Source organism: Mobula hypostoma, chromosome 16, assembly GCF_963921235.1.
Source record: "Mobula hypostoma chromosome 16, sMobHyp1.1, whole genome shotgun sequence".
Lineage (NCBI taxonomy): Eukaryota > Metazoa > Chordata > Chondrichthyes > Myliobatiformes > Myliobatidae > Mobula > Mobula hypostoma.
The window spans coordinates 2954926-2968549 of NC_086112.1; the positions used below are offsets into that span (position 1 = coordinate 2954926).

Consider the following 13624-nt stretch of genomic DNA (forward strand, 5'->3'; position numbering starts at 1 on the left):
TCTCAGCCCCTTCTTAAGCTCCTTTCCTGCTACCCAGTTATTCCTCAATAGACCCATCTGATCCTTGCTTCCTAAACCTCATGTATACTGCCTTCTTCCACCTGACTAGATTTTCCACCTCATTAGTCACCCATGGTTCCTTCACCCTACCATTCTTTATCTTCCTCAATGGGACTAATTTATCCCTAACATCCAGCAAGAGATCTCTAAACATTGACCACATGTCCACAGTACATTTCCCTGCAAAAACATCATCCCAATTCACACCCGCAAGTTCCAGCCTTATAGCCTCATAATTTGCCCTTCTCCAATTAAAAATTGTCCTGTCCTTTTCCATGATAATGCTAAAGGCCAGGGAGCGGTGGTCACTGTCCCCCAGATGCTCACCCACTGAGACATCTGTGACCTGACCTGGTTCGTTACCTAATACTAAATCTAGTATGGCATTCCCCCTAGTCGGCCTGTCAACACACTGCGACAGGAATCCATCCTGGACACACTTAACAAACTCTGCCCCGTCTAAACCATTGGAACTAATCAGGTGCCAATCAATATTAGGGAAGTTAAAGTCACTCATGATAACAACCCTTTCCAAAATCTGCCTCCCAATATGCCCCTTGGTATCTCTGCTGCTATCGGGGGCCTATAGAATACTTCCAATTGAGTAACTGCTCCCTTCCTGTTCCTGACTTCCACCCATGCTGACTCAAAAGAGGATCCTGCTACATTACCCACCCTTTCTGTAGCTGTAATAGTATCCCTGACCAGTAATGCCACCCCTCCTCCCCTTTTCCCCCCTCTCTATCCCTTTTAAAGAACTGAAATCCAGGAATATTGAGAATCCATTCCTGCCCTGGTGCCAGCCAAGTCTCTGTAATGGCCACTACATCATAATTCCATAGAACCATAGAACATTACAGCACAGAAACAGGCCTTTTGGCCCTTCTTGGCTGTGCTGAGCCATTTTTCTGCCTAGCCCCACTGAGTTGCACCTGGACCATATCCCTCCATACACCTCTCATCCACGTACCTGTCCAAGTTTTTCTTAAATGTTAAAAGTGAGCCCGCATTTACCACTTCACCTGGCAGCTCATTCCACACTCCCACCAATCTCTGTGTGAAGACACCCCCACCAATGTTCCCTTTAAACTCCCCCCCCCGCCCTCACCCTTAACCCATATCCTCTGGTTTTTTTCTCCCCTAGCCTCAGTGGAAAAAGCCTGCTTACATTCACTCTATCTATGCCCATCATAATTTTATATACCTCTATCAAATCTCCCCTCATTCTTCTACGCTCCAGGGAATAAAGTCCTAACCTATTCAACCTTTCTCTGTAACTCAGTTTCTCAAGTCCCGGCAACATCCTTGTAAACCTTCTCTGCACTCTTTCAACCTTATTAATATCCTTCCTGTAATTTGGTGACCAAAACTGCACACAATACTCCAAATTCGGCCTCACCAATGCCTTATACAACCTCACCATAACATTCCAACTCTTATACTCAATATATTGATTTATAAAGGCCAATGTACCAAAAGTTCTCTTTACGACGCTATCTACCTGTAACTTCTTTCCCTTTCTTGTAATTTCTTTCCCTTTCCTGTACACCAATACCCCCTCTCTGCCCCAGGCACCGGCCCATGTATGTATCCAAGCTCTCAGTTCATCACCTTTGTTCCTGACGGTTCTTGCATTGAAGTACACGCACTTTAGCCTTTCTACCTTACTACATTTACACACTTTATTCTGCTTCTCTTTCCTCAAAGCCTCTTTATATGTTAGATCTGGCTTTACTCCATGCACTTCTTCCACTGCTCTATCGCTCTGGGTCGCACCCCGCTTGCAAATTAGTTTAAACCATGTAACATTAACGTCTCTTTATATTTTAGCTGTCAAAATTCTGTTGAAATCCTGTTCTGAATGCAGTGAAGGATGATTGGGTAAACAGAAACGGAGAATCCGAGGGGTCTTGACACGGTGAATGCGAAGAGGTTGTTTCCTCTTGTGACAATTTTACGGTCGCTAAATATACTTCCAATTCGTATAACGTTCGTAATCTTTCAAGCAAATTGCAGCCTTCCTTAAAAGTTGATTTCAGATTCTCATTTTCCACTTGCTGTGAAACTATCAGCAAACATTTATTAAAACAGAAACCACTGTTAGAGGACCAACAGTTGTATAACAGGTGCAGAACCGTTCCTGTCTGCAGAAGTGGTTAAAACTCGGACTTGTACATGGAGAGTTTGACCGGAGATCCAAGAGGATATTTGTCCGAGCAAGGTGAGAATGTGGCAGTACAGTCTTAGGAAAGACAACACACATCTTAACAAAGTGCGAGGTGTGTTATATTGTGCGTCCGACCTCAAGCTTCAAGATTGTTTAATGTCATTTCCCGCATACAAGTGTGAAGGAGAAGTATTATTCCGGAACCAACGCAGCACAAAAATACAAAAGGTAAAGAACACAATAACAATAAAAACACAACAAATATAAATATACAAAATTACGGGGGCCGGAGGTGAAGAATCAGCGTGTGGGAGGGAGATCGAAAATCTGGCTGAATAACGATCTCTTACTCAATGTCAGCAAAACCAACAACTGATTCTCGACTACGAGATCCATGAATCTCAAGGTACCATATGGTAACGTACTGGATACGTACTTCAATATGTTTTTACTTTCACTCTGTTCTCCAACATTTCTCCTGGACCTTCAGGGGTCTTCGGACCGGCTTAGGAGTTCCGCAGGGGTGAAGGAATGTCTTTCTCCGGCCATGTACTGGATTTTTTTTTGGGAGGGGGTGGAATAGATCGAATCTTCCGTCCGCAGAGAAATTGGGGACGAGTCCTCCCGGCTCACTGATCACTGACAAGGCCACTTCCGTGCTCCCGGCCCTGCCAACGGTTGCCATGGTGATGCCGCAGTTTCCGGTTCCGCTGTGGGCCGTTCCTGCTGCCTGTCCGTCTCCTGTCAGCTCTCGGCGTGGCCCTCAGTGTTTTCCCCCTCTCTCGTTTGGCTGAGGATCGGGGGAAGGGAAGGGAAGGGAAGGGAGGGGAGCAGAAGTGGGTGGTCGGGATACTCTTGCGTTACGGTCCGAGCGAGCGAGAGAGCGAGAAAGAGAAGCGGCGGCAAGGTGTAGTGTGTCGGCGCGGTACGTGGCTCCTCTCCCCTCCCCGTGGTGGGTGCTGTGCCGGGAGTCCGTGTGCGGCAGGGGGATCGCGGGTGGCGGCAGGTCCCAGCGTGCACGGGACGCCCGTTCACCGGGCGCTCGGAGCAGTTACACCGCGACCCCGAGGCCTCAGCTCTGAGCTCCCACACCGGCGCAACTTCCTTTCGTCCGTAAAGCATACGACAAAATTGGGAGGGAAGAAAACACACATATTTGAAATACAGGCTCCCGTGCACTCTTCTGTTATATTTCAATGCTCTATTTTGGACAATACAGACTACGTCCCATTTAATTTGTCAATATGAAGAGAGTAATGAAGAATTATTGTAGAGTAACAACTTCCCGTACTAGATGTCATCATTACATGAGAATCTTAGAAGATGGAAGCGAAAATATTTTAAATATCAACACGGGCAATATTTTCAGTTCCAAATCAAACTTCGAAGTAAATAAACACATATTGCAGTTGAGGAATCCATACAAAGCCACCAAAATTGATAATTATTGTGAGAAATGTAGGAAAAGGATTCAAGAACATTAAATTAAGGATAAAATTGCTTTTAGTGTCAAATGCAATAGAGTTGCCACAGGAATGAATATATGTATGTAAAATTATATAGGAGAGTTCCATTTAGAGACTTAAATCATCAATAATTAATGGAAATGAAATCCAGTCATCATAATTGGTGATGGCTTTATTAAAAATTCGATAATATTCTGCCACATATAGTTGTAATGATACTTAATATCACGCTTATTCCAAGGTAGTTTTATATTTCAGTTGTCTATAAGACTGCTTCTTTCATGTGATTTAATACTTGATAGAAGTTTAGTAATATGAAATCTTTTTTTTTCCTTTTGGGTGGTATCTGAGCATTGAAGCATTACTGCTCATTCACAGTTCCTTTGAGAAAGTGCTGGGTGGACCACTTAGATTTTCCAGTATAGATACTCAAAGAGTGTTGTTAGTTAAGGAGTTCCAGAATTTAGATAGTGTAGGAACAGAGTATATTTCAGGTCAGGGTGGACTTGAAGGAGAATCTTTAGGTGGAGGTATTCCCGTGTACTTGAAAGCCTTGCCTGCAGGGGTAGAAAGGTGCTGTCAAAGTTGCAGATGGCATGTATTGAAGCCACTATGCATTGGTGTTGAAGTGAGTGCATAATTATGGAGGTGGATGGAGTAACTATCAAACAATCTTCTCTGTCCAGCTTATGTATTGATGGAGCTGTACCTCTTTGCATCCACCAAAGGAGGTGGAGAAATTTGATCATACTCTTGTACTGTGTAGATGGTGGAGAGCTTTTGAAGTGTTCTGGGTTTGCCACAGGATTGATTTCCAGTCTCTTAATTGCTCTTGTTTATGTGGCTGGTCCGGTTGATTTCTGAGTGAACAGTTCTTCCCCAGGATGTTGTGTTAGGGATCTTGGGGTCATTAATGTCACAATCAAGAGTATTTCCAACTATAGTTGAATGATTGGATTCTAACACTTATGGACTCAGCCAGCAACATTAACATCTTTTACGTTACCCTAGCTGTGGGGTATATTGTAGAGAAGTGTCTTACTGATGAATTTCAGGCCTGGTCCCTGTGAGGTGCACTTGGTCATCAAAATTGCTTTAACTTGACTCAGAGCTAATTTAATTGTTCCATATTTCAAAAAATTTAAAAACGCTACACCTTGTTCATCACAAGTCAGCCCAAGCAACCCCCATCTATTGAGTTTTAAACAAAGTAACTACATTGTTGAATGTTTTCTAACTACAAATTTTGTCATTCAAAATAGTAATAGTCTTCTGTAACATTTCATTTCAGTACCTTGATCAGACAATACTAATTGGATGCTCGTTTACCAGGTGGTTTTCATCCTTTCACCTGTGTGGATTATCATGGCACAGAACCAACCAGATGGACCAGAAGAAAAGGACAGAACTTCTACTGCATTAAAAGGTAGGCTGCCTGCAGGTTTTGGTTGTTACATTTAAAAGTGATGAATCTGATTTTTAAGTCTCTCCACTCTTATGGCTTGTACTGTGTTACGTACCCCGTAACTGGGTTGCCAAACCAGCAGAAATGGATCACTCAGTTGGAGTCTGGAGTACTAGAACTAAGAAAGTTTTATTAAAGAAACAAGCAACACAGTAATCGAAAGGATAATAAATGCAACAGTTCAGCGATGATAAACACACATGTGCACAGAATTAAGATAACAGCATCAATCAAGCTCTATTGTTGTCTAGGGGTAAATGACCAAATTTCAAAGTGACTCAAAGTTCAGTCCAGTTTAGTAGTTCAGTTCGCAGTAATCGTTTCCATGGCGATGGACAACGTGGGGGGGGAGAGAGAGGGAACAGGAACAACTGATCATTCAGACACGGCTTCACTCACAGACCGGCGATATGGCTCACAAGCAGCCTTTGGGCAGGTCCTTGGTGATGTCACCTGAGGTCACCGACTGTGACCCCTCCTCCAGATACAGTCGATCCTCTGCAGTGAACCCGGCACCCAGGCAAGGGCGGACACACACCGGGTTCCCGCTGATCGTACCTTTCCACCCTGGCCGTTGTCTGGTACTTCCCACCGACTCGTGAGAGGCGCACCGCTTCCAGGGTCTCATTACCTCGGGTGGCGTGTGTGTCTGTCTTAGCGAACCTGTCCCTTTTTATCCCCCTGCTGGGGTATCGCCTGTCCATCACTTCAAACAGTTCAGGGTTCAAAGGGGGAGCCGCTCCAGACAGCTCTCTACACATCTCCAGGTGCTGTTTCATTGTTCCTTATCTCTCCTTCCCCTGAGGGCAGGTGGCAGACCACTTGCTGATGTCACTGATGCTAACCTAGGCCAGCAAACATCTTAATTTTATGTGTATTCTCGTCACAACTGTAATTGTTGAATTTATTTATTTATCAAGATACAATGCAAAATAGGCCCTTCCTACCCATTGAACCGCACTGTTCAGCAAGCCCTGGTTAATTGTTGGCTAATCACTGAACAATTTACATTAATCAGTTAACCTACTAATTGGTATGTCTTTGGACTGTGGAAGGAAACCAGAGCACCCAGAGAAAACCCATGCATTCCACAAGGAACATGTATCGACTCCTTATGGATGATGTTGGAATTAAACTCCAAACGCCAACACCCCGAGCTGTGATAGCGTCCAGAATTCAGATGTTTCAGTTCTTGCTTTATACAATGTCTTCAATATTACAAAAGTATACCAAGATGTTCTACTGGAATGTCTTTAAACAAATGAATTCAGAGCCACAAAAGTGTGCTTTCTCATGAATTTTTAAAGTACTGTCCTTGACAACCAAAAAGCAGGCACCAATGATGCCATGATTAAATATGGTTGGTGATGATAAGAGTTTCCAGAGTTCATATGGTAAAGGTTACAGGGATGTGAAATGTAAGGCAATGAAAGCTTTTCAACTTGTTTTCACTTTAAGGAGTTGATGAATTGAATCAGAATCAGGAAAAAGATTACTATCACTGGCATATGGCATGAAATGTCAGTAGCAGTACATTATAATAAAAACTAAATTCCATTAGGTATATTAAAAAAAAACTTTAAATTAAATAAGTAGTGCAAAAAGAGAGCGAAAAGTACTGAGGTAGTGTTCATGGGTTCGATGTTTATTCAAAAATCTGATGGCGGAGAGGAAGAAGCAGTCCTGAAGTGTTGACTGTATTAAATTGCTCTTTTCATGTATTGATTGGCATTTGAAAGAGTCTATGAGCAGCTTTGAAGTAAAGTAAGTTTGTTATCGTGAACGACCTGGCAAAACTTCCTTTACTTAATAGTACCTTTATCATCACTCCAAAATGTTTCTATCTTCTAAGTCAACTCCTTACACAACATCTGTGTTCTGAAAGTTAATTATGTTTCTTGTACAAACTCCCTTGCTCACATCCCCGATCATTTTCACAACTTACCTTTTATTTACTTAATGACCAGATGGTCTTAAATCATTTTATTGATTGAGATACTGTGCAGAATACACTCTTGTGCCCCTTTGAGCTGCATCCACCAGCATTCCCCAATTTAATCCAAGCCTAATAATGGGAAAATTTATAATAACCAATGAACCTACCAAATGATACATCTTTGGACTGTGGGAGGAAACCGGAGCACTCAAAGGAAATCCACGCGGTCACATGAAGGACGTACAAACTCCTTAAAGGCAGCAGTAGGAATTGAATCAAGGTCGTCTGTATGGTAAAACATTGAGCTAACCACAATGCTACCATGCTGCCAAAGCAAAAATTCTTTTTTTGTTTCTTCTTGCCACCCATTCTACCTGACCAACGTTCCTTCTTGCCACCCAGTCTACCTGACCACTGTTCCCCCTTGCCACCCAGTCTACCTGACCACTGTTCCCCCTTGCCACCCAGTCTACCTGACCACTGTTCCCCCTTGCCACCCAGTCTACCTGACCACTGTTCCCCCTTGCCACCCAGTCTCCCCGACCACTGTCCCCACTTGCCACCCAGTCTACCTGACCACTGTTCCTTCTTGCCTCCCATTCTACCTGACTACTGTTCCCTCTTGCCACCCATTCTCCGTAATCACTGTTCCCCCTTGCCACCCATTCTACCTGACCACTGTTCCCTCTTGCCACCCAGTCTACCTGACCTCTGTTCCCCCTTGCCACCCGGTCTACCTGACCACTGTTCCACCTTGCCACCCAGTCTACCTGACCACTGTTCCCTCTTGCCACCCAGTCTACCTGACCAATGTTCCCTCTTGCCACCCAGTCTCCATAACTACTGTTCCCTCTTGCCACCCATTCTCTGTAACCACTGTTCTTTCTTGTCATCCGTTCTACCTGACCATTCTACACTCACCCCAGTTTAGAAACATGACTTAAAGAAAATCTGAATTATGCTATTTTCTGAATTATCCATGTGACCCATCAAGGAAGCCCATACTCTGACTTGATGTGACTTTGGTCTGAACCACAGTTTAGGATTCTAAAACTGCATTACAATAAATTTGATTGACATTTTTTTAAACATTTGAACAAATTATATTGCAGATTGCTCCCCAGCTTGTGTCTAAGCATCCTTAATACCTGTGAGATTATCAAGCAGCTTTGATTATGCAAAATTATTTGTTGTCCCATCCCAGTTGTTTCCTATGTTATTAAATACGAGGCTAATTGGAAGGGGCATAAATGTGGTGGGTGTGCGGGCATGCTGCTCAGGGTGGTAGTAGAGGCAGGCAGATACATTTAAGACACTAATATAGGCACACGGATAAAAGAAAAATAGAGGGGTATGGGAGAGGGAAGGGTTAAATTGATCTTGGAGTAGGTTAAAATGCTGGCACAACGTATTGGGCCAAAAGGCCTGTGCTGTGCTGTAGTGTTCGATGTTAATTGCACACTTAGAATTCACATACTTGAAAAATTTACAAGGTCCAAAAGTTTATTTATTATCAAAGTAAGTCCCCATAGACAACTCTGAAATTTGTCTTCTCCAGATAGCCACAAAACAAAAAAAGAGCATGAAAGTGCTTCAGAGAGAAACATCAACCCACCCCCACCATACAAAGAAGAATGGCATCCTGATCATCAACCTCCAAACCCTTCCTGCAAAAAACAGAACAAGAACATCAATGCCAAACAACCCCTCTCCCACACAAATAACTAACAAAGCAGAACATCGACCCCCAAACCCCCTCCCTTGCACAACAAAATGGAAAAATAAAGGGCATTTAAAAAAACACAATATAAAAAACATGAGTCTAAAAATGTCCTCAGTCCACAAAGACAATAGTTTTGTACTTAAACACGGAACCGTGATACCATCCTCTGATATCACCAACATTCAACAAAGGGAGGAATACCACACGAGTGCAGAGGCCTACCCGTCTGCTACAGCGAGCCAAACTGTGGTAGGCAGCTCACAGAGTCCTCCAATCGCAATCAAAAGGAAGGCAGTTGGTACTGAACTCTCACTCGCCATTCGCATTTGGCTTGATGTCTCAATCTTCCTCGACACTTTAACCAGCGAAATGGAGTTGAACTTGTTATACGCATTTATTCCAGTTTTTATTCACTAGGAGGTAGCTTATCACGTTTGAGCACAATCCAGAATAAGTTTACTTAATTTTACTGTGGGAGGGAAAGAGCAAAATAGTTCCCTTTTTAACGACTAAATGCCTGTATAATTTCCCCTTCTGTCTCAATTATTAAATGGGATCTCCTAATTCTGCCTCTTAATTGATTTGATTTCTGCAACCATATTTACTTATTTATTTATAGATACAGTATGGAACAGGTCTTCACAGTCCTATGAGCTGCGCTGCCCAGCAACCCACCTGTTTAGCCCTGGCCTAATCGCAGGACAGTTTACAATGTCCAATTAACCTACTAACTGATGCACCTTTGAAATGTGAAAGGAAACTGGAGAGAACCCAGGCAGTTCATGGGGAGAACATACAAACTCTTTACAGATGGCGCCAGGATTGAACTCCGAACTCTGGACACCCTGGGCTGTAATGGCGGGCGTCATGCTAACTGCTGCTCTTTCTTATTCACTACAACCAAGCAATCCCAGTTGCCCTTCCACTACCTTTGAAACTCACTTCCACCTTCAAGTTCATCTCACCTACAAAATTCATTTTATGTTTCCTTGTTCCACTGCCTACTCTAATCCATTGTTTATCCAGAAGATTATATCTGTCACATTTCAAAACAGTTTCAAGAGCAGTGTATGTGAGGATATTTCTGGAAATGTAGCACTTGCTGCAGTTCTGTCTGACCTTTGCAGGGATAATTTAGATCAGTTGTTGTTGATGTTAGCTTGAAACAAAATACAGTGCAACTGGCATGAAAAATATAGTTGGTACTCTGTCTAATTTCAATAGGAAAGAAAATAAGTGATTGATTCATTACTGCCAACTTTCTGATGCCACCCGAAAACAGTTTCCTTACCAGAGTTTTTTTGGCAGTTTTTATTATTGAGCACAACATATTCATCATCTTTCTGTATTTAGGGATGCAATTTTATAATCTACATGAATTGCACAACTTAGAAAGAAGTACAGTTGTTGTCCAGCTTTTGGGTTGGATCTGATTATGTAATTGCTAGTCTCATCTCTCCCAAAATTCATTGAGCAGCCCTTAAGTGAAATAGTTCTTCTTAAGCCATTACCACTACTGGGGCATAGGCTGCCTACAGTAGCTCGCCAGAGTCCTCTGTCTCGGGCCAGTCTTTCACGTTGTCTCTTCATGTAGCTCATCTTCTTGGTGTATCTTTCCTCTCCTGGGGACGTGATCTTTGGAGCTTCTGTTGGTGTTTCTTTAACTCTGGGTTTTTACAGGATTGCATTGTTAGCCCCCTGTCCAACCCTCCTTTCACAGCCGGGCTTGGGACTGTCCTTGGCCGAGTTGACTCAGATGTAACAAGCTATTATGTAGTCAACTTCAGTACAGGCTTGTATGCAGGGGAGATCAGAAGGAATAATCTAAGTCTCAAGATGCATTGAATTTGATCCCTTTTATTATCTACAACATATAAAAGATGATTGTCACATTATCATGTATAACTATGGGTAGTTTGATAAAACTAGGTAGCTAAGTAATTATTAATAAATATTAAATATTAATTATTTAATACAAAATTCAAAGTAAAATTTATTATCAGAGTACATACATGTCACCACATACAACCCTGAGATTCTTTTCCTGTGGGGATACTTAGCAAATCTACAGAACAGTAACTGTAAACAGGATCAATGAACATCAAACTGTACAAATAGAAATATAAATAAATAGCAATAACTAACAAAAGCATGGAATCCAAGATAAAGAGTTCTTAAAATGAGACCGTCAGTTGTGGGAACACCAGACATAGAATGAGTGTGGTTATCCCCTTTTGTTCAAGATCCTGATAGTTGAAGGGAAGTAACTGCTCTTGAACTTAGTGGTGGGAGTCCTGGGGAACTTGTACCGTCTACCGATGGCAGCAGCAAGAAAAGAGCATACCGGGTTGTGACACAGCCAGTCAATACACTTTCCACCACACACATCTCAAAGTTTGTCAAGGTCTTTGATGACATGCCAAATCTCCACAGATTCCTGAGGAAGCAGAGGCGCTGTCGTGTTTTCTTTGCAATTATATTTATATTAGATCAGATTCAACTTTATTGTCATTGTGCCAAGTACAGATACAAAGCCAATGAAATGCGGTTAGCATCTGACCAGAAATGCAAAGAATAGTGTTATTTACAAAATAACTGCGAATAAAAAGTAAGTGCTACAGCACACAAATATAGAAGTACTGAGACAGTACAATACGGATGCAATACTGCTTAGCGCTGTGATGTGAGGTTCAGCAGGGTCACAGCCTCAGGGAAGAAGCTCTTCCTGTGCCTGCTGGTGCAGGAGTGGAGGCTCCTGTAGTGCCTACTGGATGGGAGGAGAGTAAAAAGTCCATAGTTAGGGTGAGATGCATCCTTGATAATGCTTTTCGCCCTGCCCAGGCAGCGTTTCTGGTAGATGTTCTCAATGGTGGGCAATTGGGTGCCGATAATCCGCTGGGCAGTTTTCACCACATGCTGGAGTGCTTTGCGGTCCGATACGGGACAATTGCCATACCACACTGAGATGCAGTTGGTCAGTATGCTCTCAGTGGTACAACGGTAAAAGCCCGTCAGTATCCTGGGACATAAGTGAGCTTTCTTGATGCTTCGCAGGAAATAAAGGCGCTGTTGCACCTTTTTGATCAGGATGGAGGAGCTCGGGGACCAGGTGAGATCCTTGGAAATGTGGACACCAAGGAATTTGAAGCTTGATACACGCTCCACTACAGCTCAGTTGATGTAGATGGGGACGTGAGTGTGGCTCCTAGCATGCCTGAAGTCCACAATGATCTCCTTGGTCTTCTGGGTGTTAAGGGCCAGGTTGTTGTCAGCACACCATGTGGCCAGGTGCTGGACTTCGTCCCTATAGGCCGTCTTGTCATCCCCTCTGATCAGGCCAACCATCGTGGTGTCGTCTGCGAACTTGATTATGGAGTTAGAACCATGTACAAGAACGCAGTCATAGGTGAAAAGGGAGTATAGAAGAGGGCTTAGCACATAGCCTTGAGGCACACCGATGTTCAGGGTGAGAGTGGAGGAGGAGAAGTTGTCTAACTTAACTGATTAGAATCTGTTAGCCTGAAAGTCCAAGGTCCAACTGCAGAGGTATGAGCTGATACCAAGCAGGTGAAGTTTGGCGATCAGCTTGGAGGGGATCACAGTATTGAATTGCCGAACTAAAGTCAATGAACAGCATTCTGACGTAATAGTTGGGGCTGTCCAGGTAGGTCAGGGCAGAGTGAAGTGCCATGGAGATGGCGTCCCCTGTTGATCTGTTGGTGATATGTCCAGGACAGGTTCTCTGAGATAGTGACACCTAGGAATTTATTGACCCTCTCCTCCTCTGACTCTCCGATAATTACTGGCTCATGGACCTCTAGTTTCGCTCTCCTGAAGTCTACAATCAGTTAATCGCAATTTGATTAAAGACTAGCTTTATTTGCCACGTGTACTGTACGGTATATTGAAACAGAGTGAAATGCATTGTTTACATCAAATCAAATCAGCAAGTGTTGTGTTGAGGACAGCCTGCAAGTGTTGCCACAGTTCCTGCACCTGAATAGCCTGCCCACAACTCACTAATCCTAACCATATGTCTTTGGAATGTGAAAGGAAACTGGAGCACCTGGAGATATCCTATCTAGTCACGGGGAGAAGTTACAGTCACTGGCATGTAAAACATTGCACTAATGTTTTCCATGCCAACTGTCTGTAAGGTGATTCTTATGTTCTACCCACTCCACTACTGTGCTGCCCATGAGTTCGAACTTAGTACGTTAATTCTGAAATGTATTGTGACTTGGTCTATTCATTTATTGGCTCTGTTCTATAGATGGTTGCCATCTTTGGAAATACTTGGCAGCTACCAGTAGAAGAGAATGTGGTCTTTGTTTACACTGCATTTAATACCAACTACAGCTTGTAAGTATTAATAAAAGATAGCTGTTTCTACAAGGCAATGCAGACATTCAATGGAAGTAAAAGTATAAATATTATGAAAAAAAGTTAGTAAGTCAGGCAGCATCTGTGGATAAAGAAACAATTTGATGTTTTGGCTCTGTGGTCCTTGATCAGATAGATGGTCTTGAGTGGGAACACTTGTGTCTGGTTATCCTTGCCTTTCATTGAAGAGATTGTGTATTTTGTCTAAACAACGTTCCAGGTGAGGTGACTTGCCTGGCACTTGCTATATGATGAAGTATACTTGCAGCAGTGATCTTCATACGGATGGTTTGTTTCAGCTTTTGCTCCCCGATGGCCATCCCCAGCCCATGATGTTGATTTTTTGAATTTGGTAATGACAATGCTATTGGATTTTAAGAAAGGGTGTTTATCTTTTTTGGCACAGTTGGTTTACGTGACTTCT

General features: G+C 42.9%; 1 protein-coding gene across 7 annotated transcripts in view; it reads left to right on the forward strand.

Annotated features, from left to right (window-relative positions):
• The first annotated feature begins 2961 nt into the window (after nucleotides 1–2961).
• The window catches only part of arb2a (ARB2 cotranscriptional regulator A), a 547284-nt gene continuing 536621 nt past the window's right edge, over nucleotides 2962–13624 (forward strand). For 2 of the 7 annotated variants that reach the window (XM_063068471.1, XM_063068472.1), the window contains exons 1-2: nucleotides 2962–3152; nucleotides 4985–5119. In XM_063068471.1, the coding sequence (XP_062924541.1) occupies nucleotides 5011–5119 (109 nt within the window). In that variant the 5' untranslated portion in view covers nucleotides 2962–3152; nucleotides 4985–5010. The remainder of the gene's footprint in view (nucleotides 3153–4984; nucleotides 5120–13624) is intronic. The other 5 variants (XM_063068470.1, XM_063068465.1, XM_063068468.1 and 2 more) reach the window with 5 other exon arrangements.